The sequence below is a fragment of the Chrysochloris asiatica genome, unplaced genomic scaffold, assembly GCF_000296735.1.
Source record: "Chrysochloris asiatica unplaced genomic scaffold, ChrAsi1.0 scaffold00002, whole genome shotgun sequence".
NCBI lineage: Eukaryota > Metazoa > Chordata > Mammalia > Afrosoricida > Chrysochloridae > Chrysochloris > Chrysochloris asiatica.
In genome coordinates, this window is record NW_006408520.1 from 26,176,511 (window position 1) to 26,203,506 (window position 26,996).

General features: G+C 38.2%; 1 protein-coding gene across 1 annotated transcript; it reads left to right on the plus strand.

Moving 5' to 3' along the window:
* Window positions 1–2,337: 2,337 nt before the first annotated feature.
* Window positions 2,338–26,996, plus strand: GBP2 (guanylate binding protein 2, interferon-inducible). Its single transcript, XM_006831066.1, has 10 exons — window positions 2,338–2,533; window positions 3,015–3,142; window positions 4,280–4,389; window positions 13,247–13,443; window positions 13,932–14,177; window positions 16,663–16,943; window positions 21,696–21,908; window positions 23,937–24,039; window positions 24,546–24,739; window positions 26,880–26,996. Exons 1-10 carry the CDS (start codon window positions 2,344–2,346, stop codon window positions 26,994–26,996), a joined length of 1,779 nt encoding a protein of 592 aa, XP_006831129.1. The 5' UTR covers window positions 2,338–2,343.

The window sequence follows — 26,996 nt, forward strand, 5'->3', positions numbered from 1 at the left end:
GATTTGTAAACTTTTTTCTATGTAGGTTCTTATTACTGTAAATTTTCATCTTATGTTCTTTCCTGCATCCCATATATTTTGTAATGTATTGCTTTCATTTGCATCTTTCTCTCAGTATATTCTAATTTCACTGGTGATTTGTTTTTGTTTGATGTTTAAGAGTGTGTTCAATTTTCACATTGTTACCAGAGTGGTTTATAAAAGACTATAAAGTGATGAAGTGAAGTGGCAAGGCATTATTCAAGAAAGAGAACCTACAGGGGAGACTTGTCACAGACAGCAGTATCTCTTTGAGCTCACAGTGTTTGAGGGGTTTATAGGGTTAAAAACAGGGGAATATGTAGGGGTAGACTCAGTAGTTTCCTGGAATTATTTACAATATCTTACAATTTCAGATGTTCCTTCCTTATTCCTCTGGTTTTTTGCTCATTTCCCATATATGTGTACCATAGCTAAGCCACTGCTTTGAGACAAAGGACTAGCTCTGAAGGGCCATATTGAGGTTAATAGTCTGCTCATATGAATTGTTACTAGACTGCCCCTTGTAATAAGGGTAGGGCTTATGTTTTGTGAACTTCTGCATCTTTCAGGCTTCACTAGCTAGAAGCGGTATTCAAATTCCTACTAGTCATTAAAAAAAAAGTTTCTGTTTACTAATTTTAAGTTCTTAGATCTGTTTTGGAAGAAGTGCAGCCAGAGTGCTCCTTGGAGGCCAGGATAGCTAAGCTTCGTCTCTCCTACTTTGGACATATTGTCCGGAGGAAACAATCATTGGAGAAGGATGTCATGCTGGGTAGGGTGGAGGGTCAGAGAAAAAGAGGAAGACCCCCAACGAGATGGATCAGCCAGGTGGCATCATTGATGGACTCAAGTGTGGCAGCGGTAGTGAGGTTGGCCCAGGATCGAACATTGTTTCGTTCTGCTGTGCATGGAGTTGTTATGAGTCAGTTCCGACTCGATGGCACCTGACAACAACAACCTCACTTGTGCTTTGCAAGATCTGTGCTTTCAAGAGACAATTGTCAATCCAGTCTTGATTCTTTCTCCCTCTGGTTGTACCTTTCTATAACAACATATTTATGAATTTTCAAGTTTTCCCTCTGTGTTTGTGTGCTAAGTTCAATCTTTGTGAACAGAAAAAAAAAAAAAAAAAAAAAGATCTTGTATAATTTAAGACTTTTAATTGTAGGGTGCTTTGATTTATTTACAAGCATAGAGTCTATCCTAGAGAATGATCCATGTGCACTGGAGAAAAATGTTTATTGTGCTATTGTTGAATTATGTGTTGTATATAACCAGTTAAGTTTGGTTACCCTATAGTGTTTTACAGATCTTCTACTTCCTTATTGATGCTTTTCTAGAAGTTCTGTCCATTACTAAAAGTGGTTTATTAACCAGTTTATTAACTGGTTTCTGAGTATTATTGTGGAACTTTCTACATTTTTGTTCAATTCTGCCAATGTTTGTTTCCTATCTTTTAGGGCTTTGCTGCTAGGTTAATACGTTTTAATAATTGTTGCATATTCTTAATGAATCAGTGATGTTGATAATATATAATAGCTTTAATTATTACTTGGTAAAGTCTATTTTACCATATAGCCCCCCAACTGTCCTTTGTTAATTCCATAAAAGTATGTAATCTTTTTTCCATACTTTTGCTTTCAGCATATTTGTGTCTCTGGATCTAAAAATAAATTTCTTCTTTGTAAACAGTATATAGTTGAAACATTTGTTTTTTTAATCCTTTTTTGCAAATCTCTGCTTTTGGATTGGAGAGTTTAATGCATTTACACTTACAGTAATAACTGACAGATAAGAAAAAATTTCAAAGATTTTGCTGAGTTTTCTATGGATCATATACATTTTTTTTCTTGATTTCTTTCATTGCTTCCATTGATTTTTTTTTTTTCTTTTTACTAAATAATTTTATTTCCTTCTCATTACTGTCTGTATACATTTTTAGATCATTTCTTTGGAGAACAATCAATATACACTGGAGAAAATGTGTATTATGTTGTCGAATTATGTGTGCTATAATTATGCATTCTATATAATCTGGTTCATCTATAATATTTTTTAAATATTTGTGGTTATGACGTAGATTACATTTAACATCCGAAAGCTACAACAATCTAGTTTGAAATGATACCTCACTTTACTTGAATATAATATGGAACTTAAACTAGGATGTTTTCACAAAGAGTGTTAAAACTGAAAGAGGGAACAAAGTTAAAGAATAGAAAATAAAACTTCAGTCCATATTGTAATATTATAGCTAAGCTAACTGTCTAAAAATTGCATTCCATCTAACCTTCCCTTATAGATAAAGATAACATCTTGGACATGGCCTCTGAGATCCATATGCCAGACCCAGTGTGCCTCATTGAGAACATAAATGGGAACCTGACAGCTAATCAGGAATCTTTGAAGATCCTGTCTGCCATTACACAACCTGTTGTAGTAGTGGCTATTGTGGGCCTCTACCGCACGGGCAAATCCTACCTGATGAACAAGTTGGCTGGGAAGAAAAAGGGTAAGTGGTACCACCAAAGCTCAAGCCAATAACTTCTATTCACTCAAACTGCCCAACATCATATATGCTGATTAAAGGTTGGAAAAATATTGAAAGTTAACTTAAGGTTGAAGTTTTTATCGGGAGGATAAGAATGAGCTCACTCTTGCATTACGACTTGCTTAAGTTTTCCTCTTTAATGGTATAAATGAATTTTTTTGAATTGAGTAGTCAGTGATAAAAATTAATATACATAAAAATTAAACATAAGACATTAAATACTATGTTTATAAGGTAACATCCAGCTTACATTGGTATTTAAGTTAAAGAAAAATGTTATAATCTGTATTGATATTTTAATTTTGTTATTTTCTGGTTGTAGTTAAGATCGATACTGGTTGTAGTTTTCAGCTAATTGTTCATTACATTTACTTTTATTTCAATATCCAGAACCAACTTCTATTAATGTTCCATTCAAAAATATCTGATACATGCTTTCCAGGCTTCTCTCTGGGCTCCACAGTACAGTCTCACACCAAGGGAATTTGGATGTGGTGTGTGCCTCATCCCAATAAGCCAACCCACACCCTAGTTCTGCTTGACACCGAGGGACTGGGAGATGTAGAGAAGGTAAAAATAAATCTTTAAAGTATACACATGTCAGATAGCCCTCCTTGTCAGTGGCATGTCTTCTGTAAATAGTGCCTGTGGTAGTTTGTTTTAAATTCCTCAATGATTTCCCATAGCTGGCCATGGAAACTAGATTGCTGCTCCCAACCTCAAATGGTACCATGACTGCCATGACTTACATACATACCCCTTTGTTCCTTCCATATTACTTCTCAAATGTTGAATTATGATTCCAGTTGATTATATCAGTGTGTTATTCTTTACCTTTATTTGGTACTAGTGAAAGTTTGGCTTTGGATGCAGTTTGTTAGCCAATTGAAGCTAGTAAACATTAACTTTGCAGTTCGTTATCTAGTAAAAATTACCTTTGAGCATAAGGAAAACATAACCTCTGAGGATAAAGTATTGATTTGGAAGTCAATCCATAACATGTACCCAGAGCCCCATGGCATAAACAAAGAGGAGATAATAAGGTTAATTAGTTAGGTTATGGAATTCATAATGTCTAATGATTTTTTAGCTATGTGCCTTTCACATATATCATAGCAAAAGGTTTTCTTGAACTGTTGGAAGAGCCACTAAAGCTGTTTAGATGTTTTACAAACTTACGTTGACTTTTTACATTGGACTCCCAAAGAGGTGATAAGAATGGCCTATCCATAGCAGAAGAACTAGTAAGAGGGCAAGCTGATAACAGCATATTATTACATTTAAAAAAATAAAATAAGATACACTATTCTTACAAGTATTGGGTTAAAAAAAAAAATTGCCAAAATAGCATATTTCAATGGTTGTCAAATAAGTTCCTTCGATGGCATGCCAATGAAATGGAATAGGGTCACATTCAGGAGACATTTTTGTATATTAGTAGCTGATCATAATAGCAACCATTTTCATATGTTTATGTGTTTAACATTCTGATATGCCTTTCTATACAGTAACTTATTTTTCAGAACACCTTAAATTGAATGTCAAAAAACTCACTATACAGACGTAAAATAAATCATGTGTAAGGAAGTGATTTGCCTAAGTTTACAATGTAAAATAAGGCAGAGCTGAGATTCAAACTTGATCTATCTGAATCCAAAGCACACGTTCTTAGTCATTCTTCTATGTGGTCTCTGCACTGACTTCTAGGGAGACAGCCAGAATGATTCTTGGATCTTTGCTTTGGCAATACTACTGAGCAGCACTTTCGTATACAATAGCATTGGAACCATCAACCAGCAGGCCATGGACCAACTGCAGTATCCTTTTTGTTGCCCCAAATAGCCTTAAATCTAGAAAAGAGCTACTTCATTTTGGAGGTGGACAACTACAGAAGAATCCATAAGTCCTTTGCTTCTACAAAATCAGTTTTAAAATTCACATGCAATTACCTTTCGTTTTTGTTTTTTTTTCTAAGGTCATCTTCACATTTCTGTATCTAATAGTTCTTAGTGCTCATGTTACTTATTTTTCAACAGCATTTGAGAAGAAGGGGGGGGGCGCGATGTGTTACTTATTTCAGACTTGAACCACAAGGTTAGTAGTTCAGACACACCAGCTACTCCTCAGACCCCTAAACAGGGTCCCTAAGTGATCATATCCAGTCTCCAGTTGTTCCATATCATCTACATATGACTCACCATCAAATTTATATATCACTAGTCAAATTATCCATTCTCAACTTTAAACTTGTATAGATAGCAATTTTCTCATCTTTTCCATTTAGATGTGTAAGACACATCTAAAACTAAACATATATGAAACAAATTTCTTAGTCTGCTTGTACATACCTACTGTTTCACAGTTTTCCTTGCTAGAGTAAATTTTCATATCATCATATGGGTGATGATTAGAATGTTGGAATCATTCTGCATGATGCCTTTCCTTATACCCTCAAACTCTGTACCATCACATTGATTCCACCTTATAGCAACCATGCATGGGGTTTCTGAGGCTACAGTCTTTACAACATCAGAGAGTTGCATCTTTATTTTATACAACAGCTGGTGGGTTTGAATTGCTGACCTTGCAGACAGCAGTCCAGGGCTTATTCTACAGATCCACCAGAGTTCCTGAAACCAGAAGAACTGTTGTTGTCAGGTGCCATCCAGTCAGAACCAACTCATAGCGACCCCATGCACAGCAGAACGAAACAATGTCCAATCCTGGGCCAACCTCACTACCGCTGCCACACATGAGTCCATCAATGATGTCACCTGGCCAATCCATCTCGTTAGGGGTCTTCCTCTTTTTCTCTGGCCATCCACTTTACCCAGTATGACATCCTTCTCCAGCGACTGTTTCCTCCGGACAATGTGTCCAAAGTATGAGAGATGAAGCTTAGCCATCCTGGCCTCCAAGGAGCACTCTGGTTGCACTTCTTCCAAAACAGATCTATTGGTTCTTTTGGCAGTCCATGGCACTTTCAGTATTCTCCTCCAACACCACAACTCAAAGGCATCAATTCTTCTACGATCTTCCTTATTCACTGTCCAGCTTTTGCATCCATATGAAGCTATTGAAAACACCATGGCCTGGGTCAGGCGCACATTAGTCCTCAAGCTGACATCTCTGCTCTTCAATACTTTAAAAAGTTCCTGTGCAACAGATTTGCCCAATGTAATACATCATCTGATCTCTTGACTGCTGCTTCCGCGAGTGTTGATAGTTGATCCAAGAAGAATGAAGTCCTTGACGACTTCAATCTTTTCTCCATTGATAAGAATGTTTTTTTATTGGTCCAGTGGTGAGGATTTTTGTTTTCTTGACATTGAGATGTAATCCATATTACATCGAAGGCTGTGCTCTTTGATCTTCATAAGTATATGTTTCAAGTCCTCTTCACTTTCAGCAAGCAAGGTTGTATCATCTGCATATCGCAAGTTGTTAATGAGTCTTCCTCCAATCCTGACGCCATGTTTTTCTTCATAGAACCCAGTTTCTTGTATTATTTGTTCAGCATACAGGTTGAATAAGTATGGTGAAAGAATACAACCCTGTCTCACACCTTTCCCAATTTTAAAACATTCAGTGTTCCCATGTTCTGTTCGAACAACTGCTTCTTGTTCTAGGTACAGATTTCTCAGAAGTACAATTAAGTGTTCTGGAATACTAATACTTCTCAATGTTGTCCATAGCTTGTCATGATCCACACAATCGAAAGCCTTTGCATAGTCAATAAAGCATAGGTAAACATCCTTCTGGTATTCTCTGCTTTCAGCCAAGATCCATCGAACATCCGCAATGATATCTCTCGTTCCACGGCCTCTTCTGAATCCAGCTTGAACCTCTGGAAGTCTTCTGTCAATGTATGATTGTAGCCATTTCTGTATTACCATTAGCAAAACTTTACTCGCTTGAGATATCAAAGAGACTATCCGATGATTTCCGCATTCTGTTGGGTCACCTCTCTTTGGAATAGGCATAAATATTGATCTCTTCCAATCAGTCGGCCAGATAGTTGTCTTCCAAATTTCTTGGCAGAGATGAGTGAGTGCCTCTTGTGCCGCCTCACTTTCTTGAAAGATTTCAATTTTTATTCCATCAATTCCTGGTGCCTTGTAATCATTAAATCCTGTCATCAGCACTTTCAAAAACATTTCCCCAGACTGAGTCTCACAATCCATTATTGTAACTCTAGTATAATCCCTTTCTTCTGGATTGCCTCCTGAAATGCCTAATTGCTTTCTCTGTTTATAATCCTGATTATTACCAGCGGTTCCACGGGAGAAAGATGAGGCGATCTTCTCCCGTAAAGATTTACAGCCTCGGAAACCCTGTGTAGGGTCGCTATGAGTCGGAACCGACTCCACGGCACATCACAACAACAACAACAACCAGTAATAATAACCCTTCAAAAACAAATATCAGACCATATGTTCTTTCACCTACCCAACTGTCTGAAGCAAGGTTCTATAAAGAAGCAAATCCACTGAAGTTTATTATGTATATATAAAACGAAGTTTAAATCAGGGATATGACTCACATATTTGTTGCTATCGTTAAGTGCCTTTGAGTTGATTCCAAACTATAGAGACCCTGTATAGGGTTTCTGAGGAACAGCTGGTGAGCTAAAACCACCAACTTTACAATTCAAAGGACTTTACAGTCCAGCACATTAATCCACAGTGCCACAGGGCAAATCCCAAGTCCTTGGGTCAGATGTCAGCCTGGAGACTTCTCACTCACATAGCTGCAGAGCTGATGAACAAAGATAGGCAGGTCAGATGGTGAGCAGGCAGGTCAGCCAAGTTAGATAGCAAGCTGCTGATGACTTCCAAGATAAGAAAACAATGGAGAAGGCAACTTGAGCCACTGGCTCAAGTCCTAATAACCAAAGGTCAGACGACAAAGGAGAAGCAGGATTCACACACAGCAGAAAGCAACAAACTGACTGAGTTTCAATATGTTGAAAGTAGACCATATCCCGGAGGAAACTTCCTTTTCAATTGATTACTTGTTCATAGAAGATATTAGCATTATAGATGATTACATAATATTAGATCTCATCATTGGCGATGACTACATCTCAACTGTCAATTCACTAAGATTCCTGGTACAGTCAAGTTCACAGAAAACCTTAACTATCAAATCACCTAAATAGTTTCCTTTAAATTTATATAAAATTCAGAGTCCTTTCCTTATTATAGCTTCCAATACTTACATGGTCTGGCTCCTATTTTTTGTTAGAATATGTTGTCTCATTGCTGATGTTCTTACTATAGATTGGACACACTCACTTATTGTCTATTTAAGGACAACCTAAAATGCTCTTCCACTCTGCGGGAGAAAGATGAGGCTTTCTACTCCCGTAAAGATTTATACCCTCGGAAACCCTGTACAGGGTCGCTATGGGTCGGAACCGACTCGATGGCACTTAACAACAACAACAACAAAATGCTCTTCCAGAGGATTCCTTTGTGGGTGATTCACTCCTTCCATTCAGATTTCTGTGTGAATATCAACTTAGATAGGACTATCTGAACAATGATATAAACCAACACCGCATGATGATGCACACTCATGCTCTCTACCTCATTTTTCTTCAAGACAATAGTTATCACTATCTGATATTTGTTCTGCCCTTTTGGAAAAAACATGCTCAGCATTTCTCAAGCTGAGGGAACTAAAGGAAAATTCAAGCCTCGACTTGCGGTATTGAAAGATTATCTGGGAAAAGTATTGAATGATGCAGAAAGCATCAAAAAAGATGGAAGAAATACACAGTCACTGCACTAGAAAGAAATGGTCAATGTTCAACCATTTCAAGACCCAATAATCCTAAAGGAAAATGTTTAAAGTGCACTGAAGGCATTGGCAATGAACAAGGCACCAGAAATTTAAGGAGTACAAATTGAAAGAGTTTAACAAACTAATGTAACACTGGAGGCGCTCACCCATCTATGCCAAGAGATCTAGAGACAAATACCTGGCCAACTAACTGGAAGAGATCAATTTTGTGCCCATTCCAAAGAGTGGTGACCAATGGAATGAGGATATCATCGGTCAGTATCATAGATATCCCATTCGAGTAAATTTTTACTAAAGATAATACAAAAGCTACTGTACTCATATACTGACAGAGAACTTCCAGAGAGTTCAAGCCAGTTTCAGAAGAGGACATGGAATGAGGGACATCACCTCTGATGTCAACTGAATCTTGGCTGAAAGCAGAGACTACCAGAAAGGTGTTTACCTGTGCTTTATTGATGCGCAAAGGCTTTCAATTGTGTGACGCATGACTAGCTATGGAAAACATTGCAAAGTATGAGTATTCTGGAACACTTTATTGTACTCATGGGGAACCTGCACATAGACCAAGAGGCAGTTGTTCAAACAGAACTAGTAAACACTGAATGGTTTCACTTAAGAAAGATGTGCACAAGTGTTGTATTCTTTCACCATATTTATTCAACCTGTATGCTGAGCAAATAATCCAAGGAGATGAATTATATGAAGAAAAGTGGGGCATGAACTGTAGGAAGACTCATTAACAACCTACAATATGCAAATGATACTATCATGCTTGCTAAAAGTGAAGAGAACTTCTAATACTAATGAAGACCAAAGACCACAGCCTTCTGTATGGGTTGCATCTCAATGTAAAGAAAACAAAAATCCTTACCATCAAACCAATAAACAACATCTCTATAAGTGGAGAAAATATTGAAGTTGTCTAACACTTCATTTTGCTTGGATCAACCATCTACACTCATGGAAGGAGCAGTCAAGAAATCAACCAATGTGTTGCATTACACAAATATGCTGCACAAGAACTCTTTAAAGTGTTCAAGAACAAAGATGTCAGTTTGAGGACTAAAATGCCTCAAAGCCATGATTTTTTTTTTTATTTGTTAAGAGTGTTTATTTGTTTATTTTAAATGTTTATATGGGAGAACATTAGTTTTACATTCATCCTATCTTATATCGTTTCATTGTTATGGTTACAATCCCCTCCATTCATCATCAACCAACCAAAGGGTATACACTACAAGCCTGTCTCCCAGTCATCAGCACACAGTCCCTTTCCCTCTCTGTGTCTAAAGTCTCCAGCTGCTCCATCTCTCCACGTCACCATCTCTGCCTCCATCTCTGGCATCACTACTTCTCTGGGTGGGGTCCCACTGTCCACTCTTCTCCATTGATGGTGCCAGTGATCTCCGCTCCTAGACTGAAAAGTTAATCACTCCCCTCCTTGCTATGAAATGTCTACCTTTACATTTCCAACCCTCACAATCAGTCCTGATAACAATTATTCACTATTGTATCACAAGAAACCTAACTGCATTTCATTTCATCAGCCCCACCTTGACAGATTGGATATCACTCACTAGAGATTCTACCTTCTTCCACACCCTCTGTAGCCCCCCTCCCCGCCCCATTTTGGGTAGGCAATGTCTAACTTGCCCATCCCTGTCTACTTAGTGTGTTGAGGGGGTGGGAATGATCCGTGCTGTAAGGATTTGTTTCCTCTTTTGAGCTACTGCATCCATAGGTGTAGGTCAAGTTCATCAAATTGTATCAGATTACTCTTTTTTTTTTTAAATCTCTTCTTTTTTCTTCTGGTTGATCTCTGATCATCCAGTCATTGAAGCCAGGTCAGCTGGGTATTATCTGCACATATGGGTGTTCTTGTGCACATGACCTCTCTTCTTATTAGATGGACGCTTCACTTTCCACTCCAGTCCTCTGTGGGTGTCACTGACTCTGGGCTCAAGAGTCCCCAGGTCTTGCCACACTGTTGGCCAACCAGGTCTCCACCTGGGTTCACAGGAGTCTATTGAACGTTGTAGGGCTTAGCTCACCACTTCATTGCTGTTTTACCCTCACTTCCCCTTATCAGTGCCGAAACATGGTCACCAATCAAAGCGTGTATTACGATTGAGTCTTAGTCTTGGAAGGGGGTTTGCACTGAGGGGACCCGACCACTTGCCTTGTCTCCTGGGCAAGCAACTTGCTTGTTCTTGTAGTAACAGTTGGTCTGCCTCTATTGTTTTGTATTTTTCCTGTAGGTCTTTCTTTCAAGAAGCATCTTCTGTTCTTCTAGCCACTCCAGGCTGGTCTGCTCGCCCTTTCAAGTGGAAATTTCCCATCTGTGAAGATCTGGATGTGGTTCAGGCTTCCACCTATAGTCTTATGTATGACAGAGGCTCCACAGGAAGCCTCCTTTTCTGGGCACGTTCTAGCCCCGCTTTAGGTATTCCAATCAGCTATAGGCAGAAGACAGATTAACAAGCTTTCTATGGTAATATTTCTGGCTATTCCTTTCTTTTCCCCTCCAGTGTCTATTTTATAATATAATGCAAGGAAAACTAAGATTCAAAAGACAGCCAAGCATCTTAACATTTTCCCCCCTTTGCCCCATTCCAACCATGTCTTAATCTCTGTATCCCAGAGCCCTGTTGTTCCAAGGTTGTGCATAAATCATTATTTACCTCTGTCCCACTTAGCCCATTCAAACCTGCCTAATTGTTCTCCCATCTGCTTTGTTCTTCCATTCCCCTCTCACTTCTTGTATAGAGACCTCCCTCCCCAGCACCTAAACTATCCTGTGTCTATTCCCTGCCCTGTGCTCTACCTTCCCTTCCCTTCCCTCCCCCACATCCCAGCAACCAGCAAAGAATCCACCCCTCTTTAGTATGGGTTCTTTTTCTTAGTCCTTTACAGTAGTGGTCCTATGCAGTATTTCTCTTTTTGTGACTGACTAATTTCACTCAACATAATGTCCTCAAGGTTCATCCATGTTAGGTGGTAGTTTGCAGCTTCCTTGTTATTTTTCAAGGTAGCATAGTATTCCATTGTGTGTATGTACCACAGTTTGTTAATCCATTCTTCAGTTGATGGGCACTTTGGCTGTCACTATCTTTTTGCTATTATAAATAGTGCTGCTAAGAATATTGGTGTGCATATATCTTCTCGCATTATGGCTCGTTTTTCTTGTGGGTAAATACCAAGTAGAGGAATTGCTGGATCATAAAGTATTTCTATTTTCAACCTTCTGAGGAAGCACCATATTACTTTCCAGAGAGGTTGAACCATTTTGCAGTCCCACCAGCAATGCTGGAGTGTCCCAGTCTCTCCACATCCCCGCCAATATTTATTGTCCTCTACATTTTTGATTTTTGCTGTTATTGTTGGTGTGAGATGATATCTCATTGTTGTTTTGATTTGCATCTCTCTAAGGAGCTCTGGTAGCATAGTAGTTATGAGTTTGACTGTGAACCGCAAGGTCAGCTGTTCGAAATTACCAGCTGCTCTGTGGGAGAAAAATGAGGCTTTCTGCTCCCGTAAAGACTTACAGCCTCAGAAACCCTGTTCAGGGTCACTATGGGTCGGAACCAACTCAACGGCACTTAACAATAACAAAAATGGTTAGTGATCGTGAACATTTCTTCATATGTTTGTTGGCTGCCCAGATCTCTTCTTTGGTGAAGTGTTTGTTCATGTCTTGTTCCCATTTTTTAATTGGGTTATTTGTCTTTTTCTTGTAGAGGTGTTGTAGTTTCCTTTATATTTAAGAAATGAGTCCCTTGTCTGATGTGTCATTGCAAAAGATTTTTTTCCATTCTGTGGGTTCCCTTTTTACTCTTCGGGTAAAGTCTTTTGATGCACATAAGTTTCTAATTTTTAGTATGTCCCACTCATCTATTTTGTCTTTTGTTTGTGTGGTTTTCAAAATGTTTTGTAGTCTGTGTATTCCCTGAATTAGTGCCCTCACATTTGTCCCAATTTTTTTCATTAATGGCCTTCATAATTCTGGGATTCACATTTAGGTCTTTAATCCATGTCGAGTTGGTTTTTGTATAAAGTGTGAGATGAATGTCTTGTTTCAATCTTTTACATATCGTTTTCCAGTTCTGCCAGCACCATCTGTTGAAGAGACTATCACCTCCCCATAAGCCATGGTATTCTTAACAACCTCTTATGCATGTGAAAGTTGGACAGTGAATAAGGAAGACCATAGGAGAACTGATGCATTTGAGTTATGGTGTTGTAGGAGATTATTAAAAATATCATGGACTGCCAAAAGAACAAACAGATCCGTGTTGGAAGAAGTACAGCCAGAGTGCTCCTTGGAAGCTAGGATGTCCAGATTTCATTTCTCATACTTCAGACATAATGTCAGGATGGACCAGTCTTTGGAGAAGGATATCATGTTTGGTAAAGTGCAGGGTTGGAGAAAAAAAGGAAGACCCCAACGAGATGGATTGACACTGGCAGCAGCAATGGGCTCAGGCCTAGTAATGATTATGACGTTGGCTCAGTACTGGACAGTGTTTCGTTCTGTTGTGCATAGGGTAGCTATGAGTGGGTACCAACTCGATGGCACCTAACTACTAGCACTATCTGATAGTTTAGTATATTATTGGTTGCTTTTTTATTGTCTGTCTTTCTCAAATAGAGGGTAACTATTTGAATACATTGTCTTATGTATTGAAATACTGTTAACCACTAGAACAGTGCCTGGTTCATAAACATTCTCAACATATGTCTGTGGAATGAATGAATTATATAGTGAAGAGAAAACAAATTATTTCAGATAAGCATTGGAAGAAAATGTAGCATAAAAATGCTATTTTTTTTTTTTCCTGTACTTTTCCTTAATTAGCATTTCAGTTATGTTACTGAGCTGACAGATCGAATCCGGTCAAAATCCTCACCTGATAATAGCGAGGGTTATGACTCAGCTGACTTTGTGAGCTTCTTTCCAGACTTCGTGTGGACACTGAGAGATTTCTCCCTGGAACTGAAATCTAATGGAAAACCTATCACTTCTGATGAGTACTTGGAGAATTCACTGAAGCTAAAACAAGGTTTCTAGGACTAGTTGCTGGGTAACAAATAGAGAGATAATAATATCAAAAATAATCATTTCTGTGTGGTGATGGTGGTAGTGGTTATGTGCCATGGAGTCGGTTCCGAGTCATAGAGACCCTGTATACGATTTCCGAGACTGTATATCTTTATGGGAGCAGAAACCTTCCTCTTTCTACGGTGGAACTTCTGGTAGTTTCGAACTGCTGACCACGAGGCTAGCAGCCCTACTCATAACCACTATGCAATCAGAGTTCCTTGGAAGTCATACTAGAGGATGTGAAAGCATTATTTAGTTGAATTAGCTGGATCCAATTTCTCCTCTCAGAGGAAAACTTTGTTATTTACCACATTTCTTTTTTTATTGCTGGTCCATAATTAGCTAATTGTTATCTCCTTATATAGGCTTTGTGAAAATTATATTCAGGAAACAATTGTTTGTGGTAATTAATCTGAGGTGGAACTATGTCCATTTTTTTTCCCCTAGGTACTGACCAAAAAACTAAAAGCTTTAATGAGCCTCGATTATGTATCCGGAAGTTCTTCCCCAAGAAGAAGTGCTTTGTCTTTGACCGACCAGCTAGGAAAACTGAGGACCTTAATCGCCTGGAGCAGCTACAGGAGGAAGAGCTGAGCCAGGAGTTTGTAAAACAAGTTGAAGAGTTCTGCTGCTACATCTTCAGCCAATCCAAGGCCAAGACTCTTTCAGGCGGCATCGTGGTGGATGGACCTCGTGAGTCACTCCCTCTCTTCCAATGCTTACCAAGACCTTCCTTTGCCCTCTTTAGAGGATAAAATAGGGAAGACTTAAATAACACTTCCAGCAAGTATATGAAAACAGTACAAGCATCACATTTATGAAAATAACAAGAAGCTAAAAGTATTTCTAGTAGCATCTAATGTTCATAATTATAAGGTTAAAAAAAAAAAACACCAAAAAAAAACTGGACTCCAATTCTTTTATATTAATTTCCTCCACCAACTGCTCAAGAAAAAGCAAATATTTTTATATGTCAGGCTTTGCCAGTAACCTTAGTACTATTCTTTTATCCATCCATTCATAATATTTAGTAAATGCCTGCAATGTATCAACCACTGTACTAACCTCTGGGTATAATGGTGAATACAAGAAATGTGATGACTATGCTCATTCCAGCATAATAGGGATAAAATGAACTTTAATGAAAAGTTTAGAAATTGATGATAAATTACATCAAATAAAAATATTACACTAGTTTAAGAGAGCAGTGGAAGCCATGGTGGTACAGTGGGAAAAGTGTTTGGCTAAGAACCAAAAGGTTGACAGTTCAATTCACCAGCTGCTTTATAGGAGAAAAAAATGTGTCAATATATTTTCATAGGTTTCTCAATCAACAAAATAGTATGCAGCAGTTCAATTCTGTCCTATAAGGTTACTAAGTATTTGAATCCACTTGAAAGCAATGAGTTTGACTTGAGGGCAGGGGTTTTACACAGGTGGGGTTTAATTTAGGCTGAATGATAGAGAATACTTGTCTATAAAACAGATGATTGCAGTGCAAATTTAAATATAGGTAGGCATGAACCAGAAAAATAGGAAGTAGTATCTTGCAGACAGAAGGAGTATTATGTGGAAAAGCCAAAAGCAGAAAAGAAATTTTGCAATTTCAAGAAAATACAAGAAAGACAGTACCAATTGGTACATGAATAGAGTGAATGAGAGTGCAGTATGATTATGAAAACATGCAGGAAGTAGTTCTTGAAAGGTCTGGTGGATTACTTTAAGAAGACTAGACTTTATTCAAAGCTCAGTGATAGTATATTTAAAGGAGATTAGACAGAAAGGTAAATTGTCTAATTTTTATTAAACATGTTTTTTCTGTGTACTTTGTAGATCGTGTTTTGCAGGAGTGCAAGGAAATGAAGGAAACATGGTAGCTCCATAGGATAAGCACTGTACTGAAAACCACAGGGTTGGTGGTTTGAGTCCACCAGCCACTCCACAGGAGACTTGATGAGGCTTTCTGCTAGTACAAAATATTTTAAAAACCTATACAGGATCACTATAAATCGAAACCAACTCAATGGCACTTAACAGCAACAAGGGGAATTGAAGGAACCCAGAGGGCTCAGTGGGTTAAATGCTGGATTGCTAACTGTAATATCAGTAGTTCAAACTCTGAAGCTGCTCTGAGTGACAAAGATAAAATTGCCTGATCCTTTAAAGATTGATAGTCTCAGAACCATATAGAGTCACTATCGATTGGAATCAACTCAGTAGTAGTAATTTTGGAAGTGAATTAAGAAGCTCTGGGGAATACTGGGTTAAGCTAACCTAAAGATCTATGACACAAGCCCACCAATAGCTCCATGGTAGGAAGATGTGGTAGTTTGTTTCTGTGAAGATTTACAGCCCGAAACCCTACAGAGAAATTCTACTCTGTACTACAAGGGTCATTTTGAGTCGGAATAAACTAGAGACCAGGGGATTTTTTGTTTTGCTTTTAAGAGAATTAATTAAAAGATGGGTTATATTTACAATGGTTCCACAATAGATGGGAATGTGTTAGAAAAGGTTTTAGTAGTGGAGATAGGCAAAGCACAGGTTCCACATATATTTTGGATGTGAAATCCATAAGGATTGCCAATTGTTCACATTTATCGACTGACTTTTTGTGAAATATGGGAATTTCATTGCTAAAATCAGCAAAATGTTAGGCCAACTGGAATGAGTTAATCAGCCTGCATGTAGCTCTGAAAAAAGGATATCCAGGAATATCCATTTACCTAGTCTGGATACAGGGCTAGTAGCCTGTACCACAGAAAGAAAGCTAAAACTTCTGCATGACCCTTTTCACAAATTAGAAATGAGGAGGAAAGGGACTATAGTGAAAAGATCAGGGTACAGGGAGGAAATGAAACCTGAACAAAAGACAAAAAGGCTGAATATATCGGGGGGGGGGCGAATCTGATCATTCATTTCAATAATTTCTATTTGAATAGACAGAGGAAAAGGAAACAAAAGTTTTGAATGTGTCTAGACTTAAAAGCTGACTATAGTTTCCATTAGTATTTTTTCTCAGAATAAAGCCTTAAAACTATTATGTGTAACATTTCAAGACATACTGAATACTATAGCCTTTGATACAAAAATAACTAAATTTACAAACCTCAGGACTAAACAGAATGCTGGTTGCTCTCCTGTCTTCCCACAAGTGACACTTTTGTTCCTTCTTTAGGTCTGGAGAACCTAATACTGACCTATGTCAATGCCATCAGCAGTGGAGATCTGCCCTGCATGGAGAACGCAGTTCTGGCCTTAGCCCAGATAGAGAACTCAGCTGCAGTGCAAAAGGCCATTGTCCACTATGATCAACAGATGGGCCAGAAGGTGCAGTTGCCCACAGAAACCCTGCAGGAACTTCTGGACCTGCACAGGGCCATTGAGAGAGAGGCCATTGAAGTCTTCATGAAGAGCTCCTTCAAGGATGTGGACCAAAAGTTCCAGAAGGAACTAAGGGTATATTTACTATATAACTCTAAAAAAGAAAACTAATAATTATTTGCTTTGATAGACATAAAAAAAATTCAAAAACCTAGAAAAACAATCATGAGAATAGTATTCAAGAACATATTCAAATCTCCCTGCTTCCAAGTTAAGCTAGGATGGTGCTTGACAAATGGCCACTGAACAAGTGCCATTCCTTCCCATGGTTTGCAAGGCAGGATGTTATAAACGATGCAATACTGCATCAGATGTCCTGATAAAAATAGATAGTCAAGATAGTGTAAATTACAACCATTTAGGCTAAATGTACCACCACTTATCTATCAGTTTGTAGTACTGTGGTGGCTTGCTTATTGCTATGAATCAGGAAGCCATCTTACCAGTATTTTAAGTACCAGCAAGGTCACCCTGAGTGGAAAGGTTTCACCTAAGCTTCCAAACAAGACAGACTAGTAAGAAGGAGTGACAGACTACTTCCAAATATATTGTTACTGAAAACTTTATTAATAGCAGTAGAACACTGTCAGACAGCACCAGAATTCTGAATATTGAAACATGATAAAGTGCTCCAGAATATTGTCAGATATAATGATGGAAAATGAGCCCCTAAGATTGCAAGGCACTCAAAATATGACTGCTGCCTCCTCAAAGTGGAGTTGACCATGAGGGTGAGAATGAAGTAAAGCTTTTGGAACCTTCATTTGCTGATGGGTACACTCAAAATAAGGAGAAACAGCTGCAAACATCCATTAGTAATCAGAACATGTAATGTAAAAAGCATGAATGTAGGAAATTAAAAGTTGACAAATATGAAATTGAATGTGTAAACATACTAGGCATTAGTGAGCTAAATAGACTGGTATTGGCCATTTTGAATCTGACAATCATGTGGTTTACTGTGCCAAAAATGACAAATTGAAGAGGAATGAGGTCACATTCATCATCAAAAAGAACCTTTTAAGATCTGTCTTGAAGTACAATGCTGTTTGCTAAGGTTTGCAACAAAGAGGAAAGACCAGTAGTTGGAAAGTATAGCCTCAATAACAGAAATGGTATTGAAGATCACAGGCTTTAATTTTGCAAGACCAATGACTCATTCATTGTAAATAACATTTTTTAAAATGTTTTATTGTGAATTATGTGACAATTTACATGGGAGAACATTAGTTTTACATTCATCCTATCAAATATTGTTTCATTGCCGTGGTTACCATCCCCTGCAAACCAAAAGGTGTCAGCTGCAAGCCTACCCCCGGTTGGCAACACACAGCCTCTATCCCTATCTGGGTCTAGATTACCCAGCTGCTCCATCTCTCCACGTCATCTTCTCTGCCTCCACCTCTGGCATCATTTTTTCTCTGGGTAGGGTCCCTCAATCCATTCTTCTCCCTTAATGGTCCCAGGAGCCTCTGCTCCTGGACTGCAAAGTCAATCACTCCCCTCCTTTTGCTACAAAAGTTCGACCTTTACATTTTGAACCCTCACAGTCAATCCTGATAACAATTATTCACTATTGTACCACAAGACACCTATCCCTATTTCCTTTCATCAGCCTTAGCTAGACAGATTGGATACTACTCCATGGAGATTCTACCTTCCTATGCACTCTCTGGACCTAGGCTCCCTCTTAAAAGCTTGTTAGCCAATCACTTCTTGCCTTGGTAGTCCCCGTCATTTTGGGTACCCAAAGTCCAAGTTGCCCACCCCTGTCTACTCTGTGTATGGAGGGAGTGGGAATGATTCTTGCTGTAAAGATTTGTTTTCTCTTTTGAGCTACTGCATCCATAGTTGTAGGTCAAGTTCATCAAATTATATCAGATTACTTTTTTTATACCTCTTTCTTTTTCTATTTAGCTCTGATCAGCCAGTCATTGAAGCCATGTCAAGTGGGTATTATCTGTATGTATGGGTGTTCTTGTGTATATGCCCTCTCTTCTTAACACTCTCAACTCTAGTCCTCTGTGGATATGTCACTGACTCTGAGCCCAAGAGTCCCAATGTCTTGCCATACAGCTGGCCAACCAGGTCTCCACCTGGGTCCACAGGAGCCTATTGAACATTATAGGGCTTAGCTCACAGCTTCATTGCTGTTTTCCCCTCACTTCTGCTTATCGGTGACGAATATCGTCTCCTATCAGAGCATAGATTCCCATTAAGTCTTAGTCTTGGAAGGGGGTTTGCCCTGAGGGGACCTGACCACTAGACTTGATGTCTCCTGGGTGAGCAACTTGTTTGCTCTTGTAGTAATCAGTTGGACTGCCTATATTGTTTTGTATTTTTCCTGTGAGTGTTTCTTTCAAGAAGTATCTTCTGTTCTTCTACCTGCTCCAAGTTGGACTGCTTGTCCTTTCAAATGGAAATTTCCCACCTCAGAATATTCTGGATGGGGCTCAGGATTCCACTTACGGTCTCATATAATGCAGAGTCTCCACAGGAAGCCTCCTCACCGGGCACGTTGTAGCCCCATTTTAGGTATTCCAATACATTATAGGCAGAAGACAGATTTACAAACTTTCTATGGTGATATTTCTGGCTATTCCTTTCTCTCCCCCTTAAGTGGCTATTTTATAATGGTATGCCAGGGAAACCAAGATTCAAAAGACAGCCAAACATCTTAACATTTATCCCCCTTTTGCCCATTCCAACTATGTCTCAATCCCTGTATCTCAGAGCCCTGTTGTTCCAAGGTTGTGCATACATCATTATTTACCTCTGTCCCACTTAGTCCATGCAAACCTGCCTAATTGTTTTCCAATCTGCCTTGTTATTCCATTCCCCTCCCCCTTCTTGTGTATTACCCTCATCCTTAGCACCGAAACTATCCTGTGTCTATTCCCTACCCTGTGCTCCGTCTTCCCCTCCCTTCCCTCACCCCACTCCCCACATCCCAATAACCAGCAAAGAACCCCAGCTCCTTTAGTATGGATTATTTTTCTTAGTCTTTTATGGTAGTGATCCTATGCAGTATTTCTCCTTTTGTGACTGACTAATTTCACTCAACATAATGTCCTCAAGTTTCATCCATGTTATGTGGTGGCTTGCATCTTCCTTGCTGTTCTTCAAAGTAGCATAATATTCCATTGTATGTATGTACCACAGTTTGTTTATCCATTCTTCAATTGATGGGCACTTAGACTGTCTCCATCTTTTGCTATTGTAAATAGTGCTGCTGTGAACATTGGTGTGCATATACCTACTCGTGTTATGGCTCATATTTCTTTGGATAAATACCAAATAGAAGAATTGCTGGATCACAAAGTAGTTCTATTTCCAACTTTCTGAGGATGTGCCTTATTGTTTTCCAGAGTGGTTGGATCATTTTGCAATACCACTGGCAATGTAGGAGGGTCCCAGTCTGTCCGCATCCTCACCAGCATTTATTGTCCTCTATGTTTTTTATATTTGCTGTTATTGCTGGTATGAGATGATATCTTATTGTTGTTTTGATTTGCATCTCTCTAAGGGCTAGTGATCATGAACATTTCTTCACATAACATGGATGAACCTGGAGGACATTATGTTGAGTAAATAATTTGTTTAAGCAACATAAAAGATGACTATATACATGGACCTCACCATGTGGAGGTACTCACTCATCTATGCCAAGAAATTTAGAAAACAGCTACCTGACCATCTGATTGGAAGAGATCCATATCTGCACCCATTCCAAATGGAATGTGGAAATCATCTGACAACATCATTAGTATTGTATGCAAGTAAAATTTTGTTAAAGACAATTCAAAAACAGCTGCAACACCATATTGACAGGGAAACTGCCCAAGGTTCATGCCAGATTTAGATGAAGTAGATGAGGAATATCATTGCTGACATCAGATGGATCTTAGCTTAAAGCAGAAAATACTAGGAATATGCTCACCTGTGCTTTATTGACTACACAGAAACTTTCGATTGTATGGACAACATTGTAGAGAATGACTATTCCAGAAGACTTAATTTTGCTCATAGACCAAAAGGCAGTTATTCAAACAGAACAAGAGAACACTGAATGGCTTAAAATTCATAAAGGTGTGTGCCAGGAAAAAGGAAAAGCTGGCTAGTTAAGTCATCTTGAGTGATCTAATGTTGATAAAGATTTTATTCTGTCAGGCTTTCTAAATAAAGTACAATCAACATTACAGTCATTAAAGTTATATTTTTGTTGTTCAGTGTCTTCAAGTCAGTTCTGACAAAGAGAGACCCTTATTAAAAAATGTAATGAATCGCTAGCTTTTAATGAACACTACCAGAAAAGGCACTGGGCTTAATATTTTTATTTTTCACCACTAGGTGTGACTCACACAGAAATGCAAGAGATACACATTGCAACTATACCACCAAGATTCACTGTTTTACAAACAGGAACAATTTAATTCACAAATATTGATTGTCACAAAATCATAGTCACTAATCCAGGAGTTTCATACAAGCCTGTCTGATTCCAGTGTTTGTATACTGAACTAGTACTGAATTTAGAGACTTAAAAAAGACGTATGTTTCATATAAAATAGTTTCTCTGTTTAAGAACCAGTCTAAAGCAGGGAAGCTAGGAGAGAGAAGCTTCAAGAAATCACACAGACAGTAGACAGCTATTTTTACTCCAAGTACACTTCTTAGGGCTCTTCTAGGAACTCAAGACAAGGTTAGGGATCTGGACCTATTTTGGTACCACAGTCTTTGCCAGAGAAACATTTCTAAATTGTTTGTGTGGGGCCACCATCTTCCTCATTGCTTATTGTGTCATCTTGTTACTTTATCACCTCACAGGACCAGTTACAAGCAAAGCAAGATGATTACTGTAAACAGAATACAAAAGCATCCAAAGAATGTTGTGAGGCTTTACTTCAGGACATTTTTAGTCCTCTTGAAGAAGATGTAAAGCAAGGAATATTTTATAAACCAGGAGGTTATCATCTCTTTATTCAGAAGAAACAAGAGTTGATGAAAAAGTACTATGAGGTGCCCAGAAAGGGGATACAGGTAAACATCCTAGTGGGTATTGCTTCTGGGAAGATGTTGAGGTGGCTCTTTCAAACATCAGAGTGAACAAGCAAAAGGGCATTGTGATTGTTATGAAATGTTTTTTCCTTTGTTTTATTCACAGATTCATCCAATAAGAGAGCCTTTCTGGAGCCAGATAGGGGCTTCCTCCTTAGAAACACAGATTGAACACTCAAAAAGCTGTGGAGTTCATTTATAGCAGCTCCTTATTCAGACATGCATGTATCTCGGCAGTTTTCAAGTTACTGGGGATAGAGCAGTGAAGAAACAGACCAAGCTGAATTCTCTCAAGGGGACACAGGCAATAAAAGAAAAATAACTGAAGATAAAATAATAATATCAATTAATATTTATGTAAAGCCTACTGCATGCGAGGAACTGGTCTAAAAAATAATTACACATTTCACTTATTAATGTATTTATCCCTGATACTAACCTTTATGTACTTCATATTTTTAATATCCCCATTTTATAAATAAAACAATTGAGACACAGAGAAACACAGATTCACCCAAGATCTCACAAGTAATAAATGGCAGTGGAAATTCAAACCCAGGTAGTCTGTATACAGAATCTGTGCGCTTTATTGTTTTTTTAGACTGGTGAATTCAGAAAGAGGTTTGCCAATCTATATACACTTTTAGCATATAAAAATGTAAGTACCTATAAAAAGGAAGATTTTTTTTCCTTTTTATATAAGTACGTATAAAAAGATGTTTATTTCTTTCATTTATACAATAAGTCAGGAGGAGAGATTCCAGTGTTGGCATGACAACTCTACAATCATCTTGGTCCCAGGACATTCCCTCCAATTCAAGGGCACATTATAGTACAAGATGGTTGCCAAATTTTCAGACATTGGTTGCTTATTACAAATGCAAAGACATGAAGGCAGAAGTGTAGAAGTCTTGTAAATCAACTTGTTTCAAGGAGATTCCCAAGACGTAGCATATAAACCTTTCCTTATAAGTCCCTGAGCATATTTTAATTAAATGTGAAGTCTAATTACAACGAATGCAGTGTATCTTCAGCATTATACCCATATAGGCAAAAATCATAATCTTGTTAAATAAGGAGAATGGAGACGTAAAGGAAGGACTCTAGGCATCACTGTCACAGTGATGAAAAGTACTCTGAAAAGGAAAGGAGCAGAATAAAGATGTAGAAGAGGAAGAATGTGTGTTGTCATTTTGTTTTATAATGTCCCGGAGAAGGCATCCCTGATGGGCCAATGTTTCAGCACAATATCCACAAAGTTACAGAGTGAGTGAGTCAAGTAAATATTTAGGGTAAGGAGTTTTCAAACATGAGAACAATAAAGCAAATGTCTAGAAAAAAATTAGCTTATATTCTAAAATATCGAGAAAGCTAATGTTTCAGAGATAGGTCCAGAGCAGTGATTAGGAGCCAGAGGCCAGATAGGGAAGTGCCTGGAGACCACTGAAAGAAGTTTAATTTTAAATGGAATGATTTAGAAATCCATAGAGGGTTTGGTGCATAAGAGTGATGTGGCAAACTTACAAAAATATAGAATAACTCTGGGTGTTCTGTGTAGAAGGGACTGTAGGGGAGCAAAAGTGGAAGAAGCACAGGCGCTAATGGAAATATCCAGGAAAGAAATGATGATATCTTAGAGTAAGGCCGTATGTAGAATGGATGACAGGGGATGCTTCTGGTTATATTTTAAAGCTCAAGCCCATAGGATTGGCTGATGATTACTTGTGGGATATGTGAGAACAAACATATCACTATAACTGTCAAGTTTTTAACCCATTCAGTTGGGAGAAGAGAATTAACCAATTTCTAAAATTGGTGTGATTATAAAAGGAACAGGTTGGAGGGAGTTCCAGAGTTGAGTTTCCCATATTAAGGTTGAAGTTCTATTTAATTTCAAACATAAGTTTTCCTATGGGCTGCAAAATTAAAATGAAATAACAGAAATATTACAGACATTTACCTTTATTCAAAGGCTCCATGTCCTCATTCTAAGTTCCTCTGTTGCACTAGGCAGAAGAGACACTGATGAAGTACTTGGAATCCAAAGAAGATGTGGCTGGTGCACTTCTACAGACTGATCAGTCACTCACAGAAAAGGAGAAAGAAATTGAAGGTGAGAACAAGCTGAAAACATTCTAGGTAGATTAAGTAGATGGAAAGCCCCAGATATGTTAAGGTTACCTGTGTTGGACACCTGGAATCATCAGTATAACGAAATACTGTTATTACCATTTGTCATAGAGTCAGATGCAACTCATGATGACCACATGTGTGCAGAGAACTATTCCATAGAGTTTTCAAGTATGTGACCCTTATAAGGCAAATCACCAGCCCTATCTCCCAAGGAACAACTAGTGGGTTTGAAACCCCAACCTTTCAGCTGGAAATAAAGTGTTTAATCATTTAAGCCAACTAGGGACTTCTAAAGACAGATTAATAAGTATAATTCTTAATGCTTTAAGATTTTATTTTTCTCCCCCCATATGTATGGTGATCTATCTTCTCTTTATCTTTTGCATAAATTTCCATGAGCAATTTTGTATGTCATAAACAAACAAAAAAGGATGAAAGGCATAAAAATTCATTCTTGATATTTTTCTACCTCTTTTCCCTCCTCAGTGGAACGTGTAAAAGCAGAATCTGCAGAGGCAGCAAACAAAATGCTAGCGGAACTCCAAAGGGAGAATGAGTTGATGATGGAACAGAAAGATAAGAGCTATCAGGAACATGTGAGACAACTGACTGAGAAGATGAAAAATGACAGGATTTGGCTAATAGCACAACAAAGGAAGATCATTACTCTGAAACTTCGGGTATTCAATTGTGTTATCTAAATTTTCTCTTCCATTATGCGGAATCAAACATACTGTAGGAGTGAACATGACACCCCATAAAAGGATCTTTCCAATCGATGGGTCCTACTACACTTTTCACTTCCTTTGTGTTTCTATCCATGCCTGTCTGAGACGCCTGTTTGCCCCACTCAAATCCTTACTGAGAAACAACAGCAATATAGCATCTTTTCTCACACTGCATGCATGTTCATGTTCATCTGGTGTCTGGTTATCTAATACAAAAACTTCTCCTAGCATTTTCGGGATAAAATCCCTTTGTTACCACTGATAAACCCACGGACCAATCCCACTGCCATTGAGTTGATTCTGACTCATGGTCCTACATAGTTTTTCCTTTAAATCTTTATGGGAGCAGACAGCCTCACCTTTCTATCATGGAGTGGTTGGCAGATTTGAACCTTCAACCTCACGGTTAGCAATCTAATTCCTAATCCAGAGTTACATCAGAACATCACTAATAAAAAGTAGCTCTTGTCAGGCACTGAACAAAATATTTTACTTTTTTTCTGTGATTAATTTTTCATATAACTCTCAGGAACTATTATAGTCTCATTTTTCAAGTGAGAAAATTATAATTTTACAAAAGACAAGCAATTTTTCTGGATCATACCTCCTTTAAAAATATTTGCCTATCTTTCCTAATGAGGGGTGTCCATAATAATTTTGTGTCTGCTATGTGTGCAGGGCTTTATCTCCATACATTACCTAACAAGAAGAATGAACCCTGATGATGTAACTACTTACCAACACTGGTTAAGTGCTCAGTTTGCCAGTCAATTCTTTGTCTACAGATCCTACTCTGCTTCTGTTGAGTCTGATGTCAGTCCTGAATTGTCAGTGTAGGCCATGGTCTCATAAACACCTTTCTGTTACTTCTACCTCCAAAACTGGTAATTTTACCTAATTCTTTGACTAAACTTTTCCTCCAATTCTGAGAACCATGTAGTAAGCTTTTGTTTGTATATCATCTGTCCTTTTTATCTTCCTAAATTTTTCGCTATGCTGATGATGATAGTTGAAGCAAGAAGACAAAAAAAGTGGGGGAGGGGAAATTGTGAAAGTTTTCCAGAGTTTGCACCAAATATGGTGAAGAAGTCTAAGAATATTATTCTAGGGCACCAATATTTCAAAAACCATAAGACAAGACATTCTAAAGTTAGACTAAAATGACCATAAAAATTAATGGCAGATCAATTCCATTTGTATACAGAGTTGATAAGGATGGACAGCTTAGACATTGGCTACCTAAAATGGAGGGGGGCTATAAAGGCTTGAAGTAACTGGCTTAAAATTTTCAAGAGGGAGTCTAATGTCAGAGTGTGTAGAGAATAACAGAATCCTCACTGAATAGTTTTCATCTTGTCTAGATGGGTCTGGTGAAAGGAGATGGGGATAAGATTCTTATGATTCACTAGTGAGGAATTGCTATCATGATTGTGACTGTCACAGCTGTAAAGGTAGAAGTTCTGTTACAAAAGGGGGAATAGTTAATCTTACAGTCCTGGAACAGAGGACTCTAGGGCCATCAAGGGAGCAAGGGAGAAGAACATGAGTGGAATGTGGGACCCTATCTAGAGAAACAGCCACACCAGATATGGAATAAGTGATGAGGGTATGGAGAGATAGAGCAGCTGAGGACTCTAGACTCATGAGAAGGGAAAGATTATGGGCTGGAAGGCAGGAGACAGGCTTGCAGAATGTGTCCTTTAGTTTTTTAAATGATTATATATTCCTGAAAGTTTTTGTGTACATTTCCCCACTTAAAAAAAAAAAAAAAAAAAGAGGGAATAGAGGCAAATACTATTGAATGATGAAATGTGGAGGAGATTGTAATCATTGCATTGAAACAAGTATAAAACCAATGTTCTCCCATGCAAACGATCTCTCAGTTCACAATAAAAACTTTTTTAAAAATTCATGGCATAGATAGAAGATTCAAGACTGAGTGATAACAGGGAGATCAAGGGAGGAAAGATTTTCAAGAATGAGTTTCAAAAGCTTTTGAGGGATTAATGTAAACTCTGAAAGGGAAATGGATTTATTATTTACGGGATATGTTTTATATCATATAGTTTAAGTCATCACTTTCTCTTTTTAGGAACAGGAACTACTTCTCCAGGAGAGATTTGAAAATGAGAGCAAGAAAATTCTAAAAGAGATCCAAGTTATCAGTAATAGTCAAAGAAATACAGACCCAATGTGTATCATACTCTGA

What these genes read in the sequence shown, in the direction of transcription:
- GBP2 (XM_006831066.1), top strand. Translation starts at nt 2,344, where the DNA reads ATGGCCTCTGAGATCCATATGCCAGACCCAGTGTGCCTCATTGAGAAC. An exon ending in GACTGGGAGATGTAGAGAAG is followed by an intron (nt 3,143 to 4,279) that starts GTAAAAATAAAT and finishes ACTGACTTCTAG; the next exon opens with GGAGACAGCCAGAATGATTC. An exon ending in TGCCCAGAAAGGGGATACAG is followed by an intron (nt 21,909 to 23,936) that starts GTAAACATCCTA and finishes CTGTTGCACTAG; the next exon opens with GCAGAAGAGACACTGATGAA.